The sequence below is a fragment of the Notamacropus eugenii genome, chromosome 3 (genome assembly GCF_028372415.1).
Source record: "Notamacropus eugenii isolate mMacEug1 chromosome 3, mMacEug1.pri_v2, whole genome shotgun sequence".
Taxonomy (NCBI): domain Eukaryota; kingdom Metazoa; phylum Chordata; class Mammalia; order Diprotodontia; family Macropodidae; genus Notamacropus; species Notamacropus eugenii.
Window position 1 is genome coordinate 72,818,125 of NC_092874.1, and position 15,691 is coordinate 72,833,815.

Sequence of the window (15,691 nt, forward strand, 5' to 3'; positions counted from 1 at the left end):
ACTCCAATGATTCCCTATCACCTCCAAGATCCTCTATTCTGTGTGGTGTTCAAAACTCTTCATAATCTAGCCCTACCTGGCCCTACCCTTTAATACTTTTCCTGTACTTTTATGCCCCATCATATAACTTTGCAATCCAATGACACTGGTTTCCTTGCTGCTACATAAAATTCTTCATCACCAAACTCTGTGCATTTTTCCTGGCTGTCTCCCATGTCTGGAATGCTCTCCCTTCCTCATCTATTTCTTGGCTTCCCTGGATTCTTCAAGTGCTGGCTAAAATCCAACATTCTACAGGAAACCTTTCCTTCTTAATTCCCTGTTGGTTGATTTTCAATTTATCCCATATATGTGTATGCATATTTCTACAGTTATTTGAATGTTTTTTTCCTCTCTCAATAGATTGTAAGATTTTCAAGAAAACTGTTCTATTCTTGGCTTATAAAGTTAATAGTCTGAGTGTGTAAAGCAGCAGGAGCGGGGAACATGTAGCCTCAAGGCCCCTTGTGGCCTTCTAGGTCCTTGGGTGCAGCCTTTTGACTGAGTCCAAGTTTTACAGAACAAATCTTTTTATTAAGGGGATTTGTTCTTTGAAGTTTGGATTCAGTCAAAGGGCTGCCCTTAGGACTCAGAGGTCTGGAGGCTGTAGGTTCCCCACCCTGGTGCAGAGCAAGCCATTTATGTTCATGAACTTTGAAATCTTACATTAAAAGGACTCTCTTATTTGATAAATATCAGCCAGGTGAAAAATAAATCCAGTAAGAGAGTCTGCCTTGGTTACCTGCCTACATTTAAGGAAGATGTCAAATGAGACTCATCTCAAGCACATATAAATACAAACACAAAGTTTTCAAATTATTATTAAGGTTCCTTTCTAAGCATTTCCAACTGAAGACTTTCAACTTAACATTTTTTTTTAAAAGATGTCAAACTCAAAGATAAAAGCACCAGAATTGCTCTATAGCCATAAAGAGATTAAACCACCCAAAGAATTCAGGGTTTCTTTCTGAGTGAATCCCCTGTTGTGATGGTAGAAAGAAATTCAATGCATATGGATTCAGAGGATCTGGGTTCAAATCTTGACTCTATTACTTAATGGCTGTATGATCCTTGGGCAAGTTAGAACCCTTCCACCTTGATTTCTATATAATAGGATGTGCCAGGTACAGTGCTACGTGCTTTACAAATATTTTCTCATTTGATCATCACAACCATGGAAGGTAAGTGCTATTATTCTCCCCATTTCACAGATGAGGGAATTGAGTTAAACAGAAGCTAAATGATCTGATAGGGTCACACAGCTATTAAGTGGCTGAGGCCTGATTTGAATTCAGGTCCTCCAGACTCCATGCCCACTGCTCTATCCACTGCACTACCAGGCTGCCTCAACCTATAAAATAATGGAGAAGCACTACTTTAAGGTCCCTTCTAAATCCTGTAGTTTCATTTACATAAGGTAATATCATTGGCTTTTAAATTATGTTAAATTTTGCAATTAGGAATAAAGCCTGTGAGAACTTTCTGGCACACACACCTTACAAAAAGGGCAAAAGAAAAGCAGCAGGACCGTTAAAAGCCACGCTGGCGAAGGCCTGAGAGTGATGGGAGGACACACAGTGCAGTGAAAGTCAGAATCAATTTCACATGCAGAGGAAAGGCAGAAATGGAAAGAAAATACGAACGGAAATTTAGAGACCAGCTTTACGTCCATAGTTTGGATTCTTGAAATTATTAATAGGGCTCTTGTAAATCGGATTTTCTTGCTGAAGTGAAAAAAAGTCAATTTCTAGTGATTTCAATAGTAAGAAAATGAAGTGACAAATTTCAAATACCACAAGAAGAAAACACTCACTATATATGTAGACACATGTAAGAAAGTAAGCATTAAAAAAACCTTCTAACATGATAATGAAATGCAAATTACAATATAACCCTCTATAATTGATGGCTACATATTACACAGCAGAAGGCCAAGGCAAATGTCAATTCAATCCCCCTCTGAATCCAGAACTGAATGACCAGACAATCATTTTCCCCTAGACCTCCAAACATAGAAGAGTTTTCTAGAACATGAATAAGTAGTTTCTCTATGGTATGCATCAAAATCCAATTCTGATGTTTTATTTCTCCCCCTAGAAAAGATGAGTCTCTAAGAATAATGTACTCTCAACAGACATTCAACCCTCTTATTTTAATGTACTCAGGGTTAGGCATTTTTGAAAAAAGGCACTCTTTACACAGTACAATATAATTTAAAAATCAAATGCATACTTGGTCAATAAAAATCAGAAGACATACTTTCATTGTTTATTAAAATAAAATGTATTCTTTGGTCACTTCTAAATATAAACGGTCCCTAAAGTTCTGGATTATTTTAAGAAATAAAAAGATATTTTGGAATAATTAAAGTTTTAAATATTAAGATTCACTTTATGGACAGCACTGCTTTTCTGGTTTGTTTTTCAACTCACCGTGTCCCATTTTGCATTCATTTTCTCCTTTTCAAATTTAGCAAATTCTCTTCTGTCATGAATTATCATCAGCAACTTCCAAATCAGCAATAATGCAAGGCCAATCAGTACAATTCCTGCAACCACTCCAGCTACAATGGGAATGATATCTGGACCAGTGGGACACTCTACAAGGTGAAAAGATAAGGACACTGAAAGAATATACCAGAGTAAAAAGCCAAGAATGTTATGCTATGATATGAAAATTTTCTACAGAAAAAGGTCATCATCAACAGCCACTCCTCCAACTGACTCATTCTTCTTAATTTTAATATGCTGTTCTATCAGGCCAAGAAAATTTTTGAAATAGATGCCATCCTACGTCAAAATCTTCAGTAGTTTTCAATTGCCTGATGCATCTTTTCCTTCTCTAAATTTTTCTTAGGGTGAGAATTTGTAAGGATGAGGTTAAAACATTCAAGTGGTTGAATATGAGAGATTTTCTTTATCTCTAATAAGAGCAAGGACTATCTTACTTTTTTATTTGTATCTCCAGCACTTAGCAGTGTTGTGCACATAGTAAGTGCTTAATAGATGCTTGCCTGCTTACTTCATTCATTTGAAGTGCAACCCTATGGTGGAAATGGAAGAAAAAAGACCTTTCCCTATAGTGCTTCATGTAAAATATTGGTCTCTTTATCAATGGATTAGAATTCAGGGGTGGGGGAATCTACGACCTTGAGGCCACATGTGGCCCTTGTATAACCCTTTGACTAAATCCAAACTTCATAGAACAAATTCCCTTAATAAAAGGGTTTGTTCTTAAGTTTTTTTCTTTATTACAAAGAATAGCATTTTGGGAAAGGGAGAAGGGAGGAATATATTAATAACCAAAGGTGATATGAAAGTACCAATAAAACTTTTTAAAAAGAAAAGCTGTGTAGACATTGGAAACTCAAAAGTACTTTACACGGCATGGCACTAGGAAATGGCAGATCACAGAAGAAATATGTTAGATCTGCCTTTTTCCTTCATCAAATTCTTTTTTATTTCTTTAACTCAAGAAACTTGTGAATTAAAAATCAATATAGAATCTCAAAGTGACATCACTATTCACTGGCATTTTCAAGGAAACAACAGATAATTCTTTTTTTTGACTTAAGGACAGATGCACTCTTTTTCCTTTCCTCCTTAGTGAAGTGGAACAACATATGGAACAAAAGGAGGACCTAGGGTCTTCAGTCAGGATTTGAGTTTCTGTTGCCAATCTGTAACTTAATATAGGGCAAATCCAGTAATATTTGTGTTTTCTCTAGCATGACCTGAGATGGCATTCTTATTTATCCCATTTCTCCCAGTGCCCAGCCCATATCTTGGCATTCATACTCAGCAATATAGTACAGACAGAGAAGTAGAATGAGACCAATCCAATCAATGTTGGGGCCAGAGCACCATAACAATGGTGTCTTCCAGTCTGGGGCATGGAAGGGAGAGGGGGGTTTTTCCATACATGGAATGGAGATGAGTTAGGAATGTTAAAATCGCTGAGAATGATCCTTCTTTGTAACATATCTGCAACACAAATGACTTATAGAGTTTTCATTCTGATAAGTCAGGGTCAAATTTTTGTCTAAATATATTTTATGTAAGATTTCCTTTTCCTACTTAAGCTGTAATATTAAGCTTTGTCATTCTGTAAATTAAACATAATTTACTTCAAATTTTACATTTTTCAACAAATTCTTACAAATTCCCTTCAAACTGGGTTTTGGGAATCTTTTCTGAATACTGAGAAATTTGATAACAGACATGTATGAATGAAAAATGACAGGCAATCAAGAGGACCTTCTGAAACCACAAGATTCATACCTGGCGTCTCCACTACATGAACAACAACTTCATTAGTTCTACTGACTGAATAGGTAAAATAGAACCAGCAGTCATCAACATCCTTCTCCTTACAGTGGGACAGGGCCTCCCGCTGGCCAGGCTGGGGTAAGTCTTCTCGACTTTTTACTTTGGTAATGTTGAAGTATGAACACTCTTTTGCACATGTGTCCTTTTTTTCTCCTTTTTCAAAAGCTCTGCACTGAACACATTCTCTGTGAAGACACAAATTTGTAACATTTTAAATGTGTCTGAAATAATTTCTCAAGCACGTAAAATGATAACAATTAATTGAACATTTCTGAATTTTAAAAATAGTAGCTTAATCAGAAAAGGAACATTAAAACAGGTAGGCACTACAACGTCTACAGGTAGGTTTCTTGACCAGCAAAGGACATTTGTCTAAAAGAAAGCCAATGGTGCACTTTTGAAAGGGAATCATGGGTTATAGAGATGCTAGATTGTTGGCAGATATGATCACCTGGCTATGTCTTAAAAGTTAGTTTTCAACTTATGTGTACAAGTAAAGAGTTAAACTCAACTTATGTAGCTGCTTTGATTGAATGAGAAATGGAATCAAAATGTTGCACTGTTATTCTGTTACTTTACATTTAAATTAGAGGGAAATAATATAAGAAGAATACTTTAGATAAACATTCTAGATTGGTCTTCTACAGGATGCAATATTTAGCTGTACTCATAATTTATACCTTTTTACTGCAAGTGGTAAGAAAGAGGCCAGCTTAGTGTGTGACAGAGTCCACGGAGAGCTAACAGTTACTAAGGAACACTCACTTGTGCTCAACACAGACACCAAGGCAAGTCTGACACATCTCACAAGTTGCCCCTTGGAATTTAGAATCGGTGCATTTACAGGAGCCACACACGCACACTCCTCGGCCATTGCAGATCTGCCCATTTGACGCCATACATGAAGAGGTGTCCAAAGAACAATCGCAGGCACTGCCAGTGTAATTGGGGTTACACTCACACACTCGACACTTGCAAACACCATTGCCTGCAATTCAAAATTTGACATTTCACATGACAATATCATAATTGCACTAGCACCTTAAAAATCTCTATCCCTGCCACTGCGTAGAGGTAAAGTACTCACCAATGCAGAAAACGACCTTTATTCTGGAGAACCTACCAGTTCTTCACCAAGTTAAAGGCTTCAAATATGATCAGGTGCAGAGCACAATTTCCACACTCATTCTTACCTCCACAAATTAATCCATTGGATCTATCGCAGTTGAAATTGTCACATTCGCAGAATTTGCCAGAATAAATTTCATTTGTATTATCCCTCTTCCTACAAACACACTGTCCACAGACACATTCTCCATTATTGCTGCAAATTTCAGAGCTGTTCTCTTTCCTGCAGTAAGCATCCATGTCTTCACTATTTACTTCATCTGTGCTACATTCACAGTGCCTGCCGACACGTCCCTCGTTGCACCTGAAGGAAGGCCAATTATTAATGATTAAACTCTATGAAATAAAAAAACTTATAAGAATGAGTCAGATGGAAGTCCTGATGAAGATGGAAATTATACTGGTGGGAAAGAACTCGAAGAGTAAGTAGTTCTGGATAACAAAGATTCTCTCTACATTTAGACCAGTCTTATAGATCAATATGGGTCTCTGGTACTGGTCCTGAAGGAAATGAAACTTAGAATGTATCAGCATTTTAAACTCAGAGTGAAAACAATCCAATAATGTATATTTTCAGGCCACTGATGCTCAAAGTCATTGGAAGTTTTGAATATAATGAAGTGGTAAAGCAAGAGAATGAAAAAGAAAATTTCCCAAGTAAGACAATTTTATGTCTAAGTGACTGCCTGCTATTAATAGTAATATTATTACATTAAATAATAAATCATAATACCTACAGGTGACTGAAAATAAGATGCCTTGTTTCTGAAAATTTAGAGCATATAATATATTCAAGATTATAAAAGATAGTATAGACTGTAAAAGAGCAATTTCTTCTTTCTTGTTTTCTTCAACTTATATTTGTAGTTTAGAATCAAACTGATATTCTTCCCTCACACTGTGATCTAGTCAAACAGGCCTTCTGTCTGTTCCTCTCAGACCACACTCCATCTGTATCTCATGCCTTTCTACTGGAGGATCCTGAGGCCTGGAACACTCTCCTTCCTCCCCTCTAACTCTCTGAGGCTATCTTCCTTCAAGGGCTGCTGATGCCCCCCAGTTCCCTCCTCCTGACAGCTAGTGGTGCTCTTCCCTCTTGACTACTCTGTATATTCTTTCTTTTCTTATTGACATACTTGTTTTCCCCAACAGAATGCATACGATCTTCATGGGTGAGGATTATTACATCCATTGTATTTGTATTCTCCAGCACCTAATACAGTGTTTGGCACCTATTAGGCACTTAATAAATGCTTGCTGATTTACTGATGCTTCCCACTTCTAATGTTTTCAGGATAAAGACTGATTTTAGAATATGATCCTTTTCCTAAGAGTTTTGTTTTTAATTTGAAAAACACCTAATAAACTTAAAAATGAAATTCAAAAGAAAATCATTGCTTTTTTCATTTTCATACATACATATTTGACTTCAAAAAATTCAACTTACAATTTTATTAGAAAGTGCTAATTTCTCTCAGTTTTTTGTTCTGAATGAAATGCAAGGATTTTAAAAAAGCTGGAAAAGAAATAAAAACTGTAACACAGTTTTACTGTTAAACTGGTTTCTATTTAAGAGTATTTCTTCCTGCCAATTAAACCATTTGTTGATACTGTTGGGTTTTCTTCAGGTACTTTGGAAATAGGCAAAAAGAGGGATATTAAAGTTTTATGAGTAATAATTCAACCAACAAATTCAATTCAACAAGCACTTATTACATACAAAGTACCAGATGCAAAGACAAAGCTGAGATTCTCTGCTTCTCAGCAGATCCCCGAGCAGCCCCCGCTCACCGGCAGGCACCGCATTCAAACGTTCCATTGCCCTCGTGGCATTCCGGACTATTCGGCAGACCTGCACTCTGGCACTCACATTCACAGATAAACTGGAGTGTAATCTCTACCTCTTCAGTGAAACCCAAAGGTTTAATTCTGACGATGGGGTCAATGGGGTCCCCATCTTTCGTAGGACATTTGGTGGAAGTTATGCTAATCTCGAACTGAACCTGTAAGATAAGGAAGGAATAGCTATGTCACTGCTATGTGTCTGCCTTCTCCCCTATCCAATACTCGACCTTAAATAAGTGATCCTCACCCACCTCATCACCAATGGAAATATTGGAACATTTTCTTCCATTTTCTCCTGTTCCATTCACTCCATTCTTGCAGAAAGATTTGTAATTTATTGTTACTCCCTCTGGCAACTTGCCATTTTCCAAAATGACTTCTGAAGACAGGGACTAAAATAAAGATAAATTTCAGTGAAAAAGAAATTCTAATTTATAAACAATCTAAAATTAACTATTAAAATTATTGATATTAAACTAGTTAGCATTAAAGTTAAATATTTTTAGTATTAAAAAATCAAAATCAAAATTAAAAATCTAAAATCTAAGAAAAAAATCTAAATCTATTAAATTCAGTGGACTTGGATTCACAAAAAAAATCCTCTTCCATAAATTATTTTGAAATGCAACTAGGCAGGATTTCTTTAAAGAACATATTTCTATTTTATTGTTTTCTGCCAATTAGCATAAATTTTTAACAAATATTTGTTAAGCAACCATGTTTATTACATCCTTAAAAACATGTAGGACAGAACCATAAAAGGAAAAAATTATTTTTCTTCAATTTTGAAGAAATCTTCTTCCAGAGGCAAAAACAAAAGGTACAGGTGAGACATAAACATGATTCTTGGAAACAGGAAGCTCTGTCCTCTGTAAATAGCAAAGAAGAAATGGACAAAGATTCAGTGGAGTCAGGAAGTGAATCTTATCTCAAGCTGAAGGCAAGTATCCTCTGGGGTAAAGATAGAACATGAATTAAAGTTATTATTAAAGTGCTTGACTGATTAGCAAAAGACCAACCATTAAATATTCAGATTTTTTTTTTTTAGTGATGACTCTAAACAAGACATTTTTGTCTAATTTTTTTGTTAGAGTTAGGGTAATAAAATACCAACAAAGCCCAGAAGACTGCAACGTTTTTCCAGGATTTGAACTAGAAAGTTTCTCAGTTTTCCACACTGTCTATATAGGAGATGAGTGAAACAACTTCTTTTTTAACATGACATACTGTAAATGGCTATGAAGAAAAATTAACTTCAGTTACTTACATTGTACGCATCAATGATCAGCTGAATTACATTGCTGGAATTTGCAGACAATGTTCCTACTGCTGACTTGGGGATCAAATTCTTCAGTTCCTTAACAGAGACAATATAAAATATAAAACACATGTAAAGCATAAACACATTTATCATACCACCATGCACCAAAAATACCTAACACCTGTTTTTAATACATATTAAATTTGGAAAACTAAATGCCAGGGTGAATTAATTCAGATGACTAGCCTAAATATTTGAGAGCCAGACATAAAGAAATTTTGAAAAAGTGATTAAGCTACAACCTGTAACTTTACCAGTTTGCCCTGGGAGTACTTTCCGAGAGTTTAATTTATACTTTTTTTGCTTTTTCATTGAACAATAAAGATATGCATGTATACCTTGTTTTAAAGCAAACATAATCACTATATATTTACCTTGTAAACAGCCTGAAATTCTTCTGTAACTGCAAAAATTGTCTGAATGTTATTTTCGCTGAGTTTTTGGACAAGGTGAGCAATAGAAGGATAATCCTAGAAAGTAAAGGATCAGTATTTGGTTAAAATGTAACTATAATCTACTAATCCACACTGATTTTCTAGTAATTTTTGAAAGTAAGAAATTATTGATATGATAAAGTATGTAAGGTATCAACTCAAGGTGGGTAATTCTATAAAATTCTCTACTTTAGTATGCATTCCAAAGTATCAGAAACATAGCATGTGCTACTGAAGACTGGATAACCTCTAGGATCCTGCCCAACTCAAATACTCTACGAATTTTAGGGGCACTATAAAATTCACAACCTTTATATCAATTTGCTTTGGGTGGGAGAGCACCTTTCCACTAAATTCCTGCTTCAAACGTTATTATGGTGTGTAATTAACCCGGGATTCTCAAAGGCTAAATGTCAATGGATTAAAATCTCTAGCAGGATTTATATGAAACCAGAAAAGTTTTGAGATTAGACCTGGCAGGCAATTGAAAGCCACTCATTCCAAGACTAACCCATATAAGTACAGACAAGGGCATCAGTACAAGGCTGACTACTAGGTTGTTTTGGCTACGGTAACTTATGAAGCCATCTTCTAAGGTATGGAGTACTTATGATACATATCAATGAAGGGAACAGCCCTACCAAAGGAAAAGAACAGATCCTTTTAAATACTGATAAAGACAGATAATTAGAGCATCCTTTGACTCTTCCGAAGAAGTGTTTCTTCCATGAATGCAAGGCTTTGGGGAATATGAACCATTAACTGCTGAGAAATATATTTAAAGGAACTATCTCACAAAGTGAATGACTAGAAAAACGAATATCTTTTGAAGAAGCTGCTCCAAATCGCATGAAAAGTTAATAATGGAAGTCTCTGAGAAGGCTCTGCAAACCGCAGAGTAATGAATGAGTCACAATGTGCAGAAACAAGGAGAACTACATGAGAACTCAAATGGTCCCTTAAAAATATGGACAAAAACTTTACTGTTAAAGGTGATCCAAAGATAAGAAAAAATCAGAAGAATCATTAAAAAATATTCTTTGAGATACGTGTCTTAAACAGGAGCTAGGAAAATCAAAGAAAGAGGAGGTGAGAGTATAATGTGAATTCATGCTGAAGTAAAACATACTGTCCAAAACAATCAGCAAGTTCTAGACTGAGATGAGAAAGGAAAAGGAAAATTTTATCTACTATAATCCACATGACAGTGGTCTACATGTGAATACATGAGAGTGGAGAAGAAACAGCAAGCATCTTCTTTACTCAAGCCCAGCATGACCGTCTAGGCGAAAGTGGATGCAAAGTCATGTGTCTGAAAAGCAGCAGTACTAGCTTTCCTGAGTACAAGTTAGGCCTCACACCTACCAAAATAATAAAATCCCCAAACCCCAAAAACTCTTTAGTGGAACGTTAACAAATTTAATAGGGAAGGAATTAAGCACTCACATAATAATGGCTCATCGTGTACACATTATTTTCTAGGTGACATTGTCCATCATTTGGTAAAACAATTCCACCAAGTTTACCATCTCCAGCAAAGTGAAACCCAGCATCAGTGGAAAAAACCAATAGTCGTGTAACATTTCTCCAGCCAATTAATGACTTTGAAAGGAAAAAAAGGAATGTTAAAGACAAAACAAAAGTAACCAGCACACATTTAAACTCTCAGTTCTTTTGTCTTCTTTCTCATCTCTATGGGGCTCTTTCCCTATCATTCCTGGGAGCCTTTCCTATCCTTAAATATCTAAAAGATGATCACAAAGAAAGTCTAAGACTATCAAACAGGAATTCTCTTTTTTAACCCCACCAACTAACCCTATAACAATTTTCTTCATGTCTTAATTGTGAACTACCTTGAAACTTTAGTTCATCAGGCTATGTCTTCCTCATATTCCATCCTCAAACCATAATTCACATTTCCTTCTCCGCCTAAACTGCCACCATATTACACTCTTCTCTTCAGAGCTTGTAATTCAAAATGGACATTTTCTAAGAATATTTCTTCAATAAACTCTACTTATGTTGTAACCTACCAGTATAATTACTGATTCACAGCTTTTTTGTAGCCTTATTCATTCCATTCATATACTTTTCCTGACCTGCTCAATAAATCTGGCTTGGCTTACTTCCTAATTAGATAATCAAAGTATGAACTCCTTGAAGGTAAAGACTGTTCCTATTTAGGAATTCTTTAATTTTCTTATACCTAGGGGTTGAGGGAAGTAGATAATAGACAGTACTCCCTTTGGAAAGGGAGTAGGAGATGGGAGCACAGTCACCACTGTGAATTAAGGAATTTACTCAATAACTTCTGAGGTTCCTCACAACTCGTAAGATGCTGTAAATGCTCTCCCAGCTTTAGCTTTGCAGTCATAGCATTTTTGCATCAATCACCTCGAGAGACTGACCTTAAAGAGTCCCCCTTGGAAATACAAAGAGTCATTAATGGAGTCACCAGGAATGGAGTCATATTTTAACGAACCACTAACACTTCAGTTCACTGAAAGCAGGAAGGGGCACATGCTAGGCTCCTATAGGGGTAATGAATGGGGGATGAAGGGAAGAAAAGGGGAATGTATTAAAGACCAACTTCATCTATTTCAAAACTGCCAAGGTTCAACTCTGTTGCCAGTCCTTTGCCCAATATACACCCTAAGTGCTGAATGTACTGTAGTACCCTGGTGGACATCTATAAGTCCATGCTAACTGAAAAACTAATCTTCCAGAATAAATTCTAACTTTTTAAGATATAAACTATGCATATTTTATTAGAAAACACAAAATACACAAACAGGCACACATAAAATATTAAAAAAAAACAATTAAAATAACATTTACTAATTTAAGACAACAGGCACAAAGTGTTATCTTGCACCTTGATTCCTCTTACAACACATAAAAAAAATAGAAATTAATATTAGGGATTGAGTGCCAAAGCTTTTGTTCTTTTTTTTTTTTCCATTATTTTTTTTGAAATTTATTTTTAAAATTTGTCTAAAATAATTATTAGCTTTTTTTTTTAATTTAACTTTTAACATTTATTTTCACAACATTTTGGGTTACAAATTTTCTCCCCTTTTATCCCCTCCCCCCCCCCAAACCTAAGCATTCTAATTGCCCCTGTGACCAATCTGCTTTCTCTTCTATCCTCCCTCTCTGCCCTTGTCTCCATCTTCTCTTTTGTCCTGTAGGGCCAGATAGCTTTCTTGACCCCTTAACCTGTATTTCTTATTTCCCAGTGGTAAGAACATTACATTTGATCCTAACACTTTGAGTTCCAACTTCTTTAGCTCCCTCCCTCCCCACCCCTTCCCTTTGGAAGGCAAGCAATTCAATATAGGCCAAATCTGTGTAGTTTTGCAAAAGATTTCCATACTAGTTGTGTTGTATAGGACTAATTATATTTCCCTCCATCCTATCCTGACCCCCATTACTTCTATTCTCTTATGATCCTTTCCCTCCCCATGAGTGTCGACCTTGGATTGCATCCTCCTCCCCATGCCCTTCCCTCCATCCTCCCCCCCACCCTGCTTGTGCCCCTGTCCCCCACTCTCCTGTATTATGAGATAGGTTTTCCTATCAAAATGAGTGTGCATTGTATTCTTTCCTTTAGTGGAATGTGATGAGAGTAGACCTCATGTTTTTCTCTCACCTCCCCTCTTTATCCCTCCACTAATGAGTCTTTTGCTTGCCTCTTTTATGAGAGATAATTTGCCCCATTCAACTTCTCCCTTTCTCCTCCCAATATTTCTCTCTCACTGCTTGATTTCATTTTTTTTTTTAAAGATATGATCCCATCCTCTTCAATTCACTCTGTGCACTCTGTCTCTATGTATGTGTGCGTGTGTGCATGTGTGTGTGTGTGTGTACTCCCACCCAGTACCCAGATACTGAAATGTTTCAAGAGTTACAAATATTGTCTTTCCATGTAGGAATGTAAACAGTTCAACTTTAGTAAGTCCCTTATGACTTCTCTTTGCTGTTCACCTTTTCATGGTTCTCTTCATTCTTGTGTTAGAAAGTCAAATTTTCTTTTCAGCTCTGGTCTTTTCATCAAGAAAATTTGAAAATCCTCTATTTCATTGAAAGACCATTTTTTCTCCTGAAGTATTATACTCAGTTTTGCTGGGTAGGTGATTCTTGGTTTTAGTCCTAGTTCCTTTGACTTCTGGAATATCCTATTCCATGCCCTTCGATCCCTTAATGTAGAGGGTGCTAGATCTTGTGTTATCCTGATTGTATTTCCACAATACTTGAATTGTTTCTTTCTAGCTGCTTGCAATATTTTCTCTTTCACCTGGGAGTTCTGGAATTTGGCCACAATGTTCCTAGGAGTTTCTCTTTTTGGATCTCTTTCATGCGGTGTTCTGCGGATTCCTTGAATATTTATTTTGCCCTTTGGTTCTAGAATCTCAGGGCAGTTTTCCTTGATAATTTCATGGAAGATGATGTCTAGGCTCTTCTCTTGATCATGGTTTTCAGGTAGTCCCAGAATTTTTACGTTGTCTCTCCTGATTCTATTTTTCAGATCAGTTGCTTTTCCAATAAGATATTTCACATTATCTTCCATTTTTCGAATCTTCACGCTATGTTCTGTGATATCTGTCTTTCTCATAAAGTCCTTAGTGTCCATTTGTACCATTACAGTTTTGAAAGATCTATTTTCTTCAGTGAGCTTTTGAATCTCCTTTTCCATTTGGCTAATTCTGCTTTTGAAAGCATTCTTCTCCTCATTGGCCTTTTGAACCTCTTTTGCCAATTGAGTTAGGCTAGTTTTCAAGGTGTTAATTTCTTCAACATTTTTTTGGTTCTCCTTTAGCAGGGAGCTGATCTGCCTTTCATGCTTCTCTTTCATCCCTCTCATTTCTCTTCCCAGTTTTTCCTCCACCTCTCCAACTTGACTTTCAAAATTCTTTTTGAGTTCTTCCATGGCCTAAGCCCATTGGGTGGGCTGGGACACAGAATCCTTGATTTCTGTGTCTTTGCCTGATGGTAAGCATTGTTCTTCCTCGTCAGAAAGGAAGGGAGGAGGTGTCTTTTCTCCGAGAAAGTACCCTTCAATAGTTTTATTTCTTTTCCCTTTTCTGGGCATTCTCCCCAGCCAGTGGCTTGACCTCTGAATATTCTCCTCACACCCACCTCGCCTCCTGGTCCTCCCAGCCAGCATTTGGGGACTGAGATTCAAATGCTGCTTCCTGCCTTAGGGCTTTTGGCGGGGGCAGGGCTGCTATTCAGTGTGAGAATTAAGTTCAGATGGTCAGGTCGGGGCAGGGCTGCCTCTCAGGCCCAGTTCCCTCAGGGGGTTTATGCACAGACCTTCCACAATGGATCCAGGCTCCCGCCCTCTTGGGGAGCCCCTGTCTGCAGCCACCTCTCAGCTTCTATCTGGGGGGGGGGGGGGGGGGCCGAGCCATGGGGGCACCCCACTCCCCTCTCGACCAGCCAGAGACTCTCTCACCAACCCTCGTCACCTGTGGATGGGGGGGCTTGTGCCGCCGCTGGAGATCCTGTCCCTAAAGCCTGCTCGGATCTGTACCTCTCGGAGCCGCGGCCGCCGCAGGTCCGGGCTGGGCTCTGTGTCTGCAGCGCGACGGACCTTTTGCGAGAGGTTTGCAGGTCCCTCTGTGGGTGGAGGGACCCTCGTGGCCGCAGGATATCTCGTCCCCGTAGCCCGTTCGGATCTTTTCCTCACGGTGTCGCGGCGGCTGCAGGGCTGCACTCAGCTCCCAGTCCCGGCGCCCAGTCCACAGCGCGAAGGACCCCCCGCGAGAGGTTTGCAGGTCTCTCCGGAACAGAAATCTCCCTCACTCCAATATTCCGTGGCGTCTGGGTGCAGAATTCACCATGGGTTGGTCCCCTCTAGCCGTTCTGTGGGTTGTGGGTTTGGAGCTATGTGTATGTGCGTCTTTCTACTCCGCCATCTTGGCTCCGCCCCCCAAAGCTTTTGTTCTTCCAAAGCTCTTCTGATGACACAAAGCCAGAAAGGAAAGAGCACCACAATATCAGGACACCTGGGACAACTATTTTTTTTTTTTTAAGAAAGGAGGAGTGGGGAGAGGACACAAGCTCGAGAATCAGGATTTCTGGCTGGGTTCCTCTACTGTTTCAAAATCACTGAAAAATAGATTTTTGAAACCTTATGTAATGAGGACTTCAAACTTACCCTCCCCTGTAAGTGGAATTATAACAATCATTGTAATCATTACTGTAATAATGTTTTTGTCACACAGTACCTACATGGCATTAAACTATACAACTCTGGGAGGCTAAAGTATAATGTGGGTATATGCTTATTGCTTCTGCTGACTGAAAATGGGATTGTAACCAATTGAAAAGATTAAGTACTTACTCCACAAACTGCAACCTGCATGATTGCATCAAATCCCCCTTCTGGAGAATCCAAATTGCCAGAAATGTGCTGTTTTCCTACAAGGTCATTAAATACTTCCCCTTTATCTGTAAGACTGAGCACATTTTTGTAGCTAAATGGACTGGTGCAGTTTTGGTCGCCTGTGCAAGGATTCCTGAGTTTAGCTGGTGTCGTACTAATATATGGCATCACAGTTTTCTCCACAAAGGAACCAAATCCTATTGGA

General features: G+C 37.9%; 1 protein-coding gene across 2 annotated transcripts in view; it reads right to left on the reverse strand.

Moving 5' to 3' along the window:
• The window catches only part of ITGB1 (integrin subunit beta 1), a 52,544-nt gene that overhangs the window by 6,636 nt on the left and 30,217 nt on the right, over nt 1-15,691 (reverse strand). The window contains exons 6-16 of one of the 2 annotated variants that reach the window (XM_072651941.1): nt 15,445-15,683; nt 10,542-10,697; nt 9,036-9,131; nt 8,608-8,697; nt 7,592-7,732; nt 7,287-7,498; nt 5,561-5,799; nt 5,133-5,355; nt 4,320-4,552; nt 2,472-2,638; nt 1,683-1,763 (exon numbers count right to left, since the gene is read on the reverse strand). In XM_072651941.1, coding sequence (XP_072508042.1) covers nt 1,689-1,763; nt 2,472-2,638; nt 4,320-4,552; nt 5,133-5,355; nt 5,561-5,799; nt 7,287-7,498; nt 7,592-7,732; nt 8,608-8,697; nt 9,036-9,131; nt 10,542-10,697; nt 15,445-15,683 — 1,871 coding nt within the window. In that variant the 3' untranslated portion in view covers nt 1,683-1,688. The remainder of the gene's footprint in view (nt 1-1,682; nt 1,764-2,471; nt 2,639-4,319; nt 4,553-5,132; nt 5,356-5,560; nt 5,800-7,286; nt 7,499-7,591; nt 7,733-8,607; nt 8,698-9,035; nt 9,132-10,541; nt 10,698-15,444; nt 15,684-15,691) is intronic. The other variant, XM_072651942.1, reaches the window with a different exon arrangement.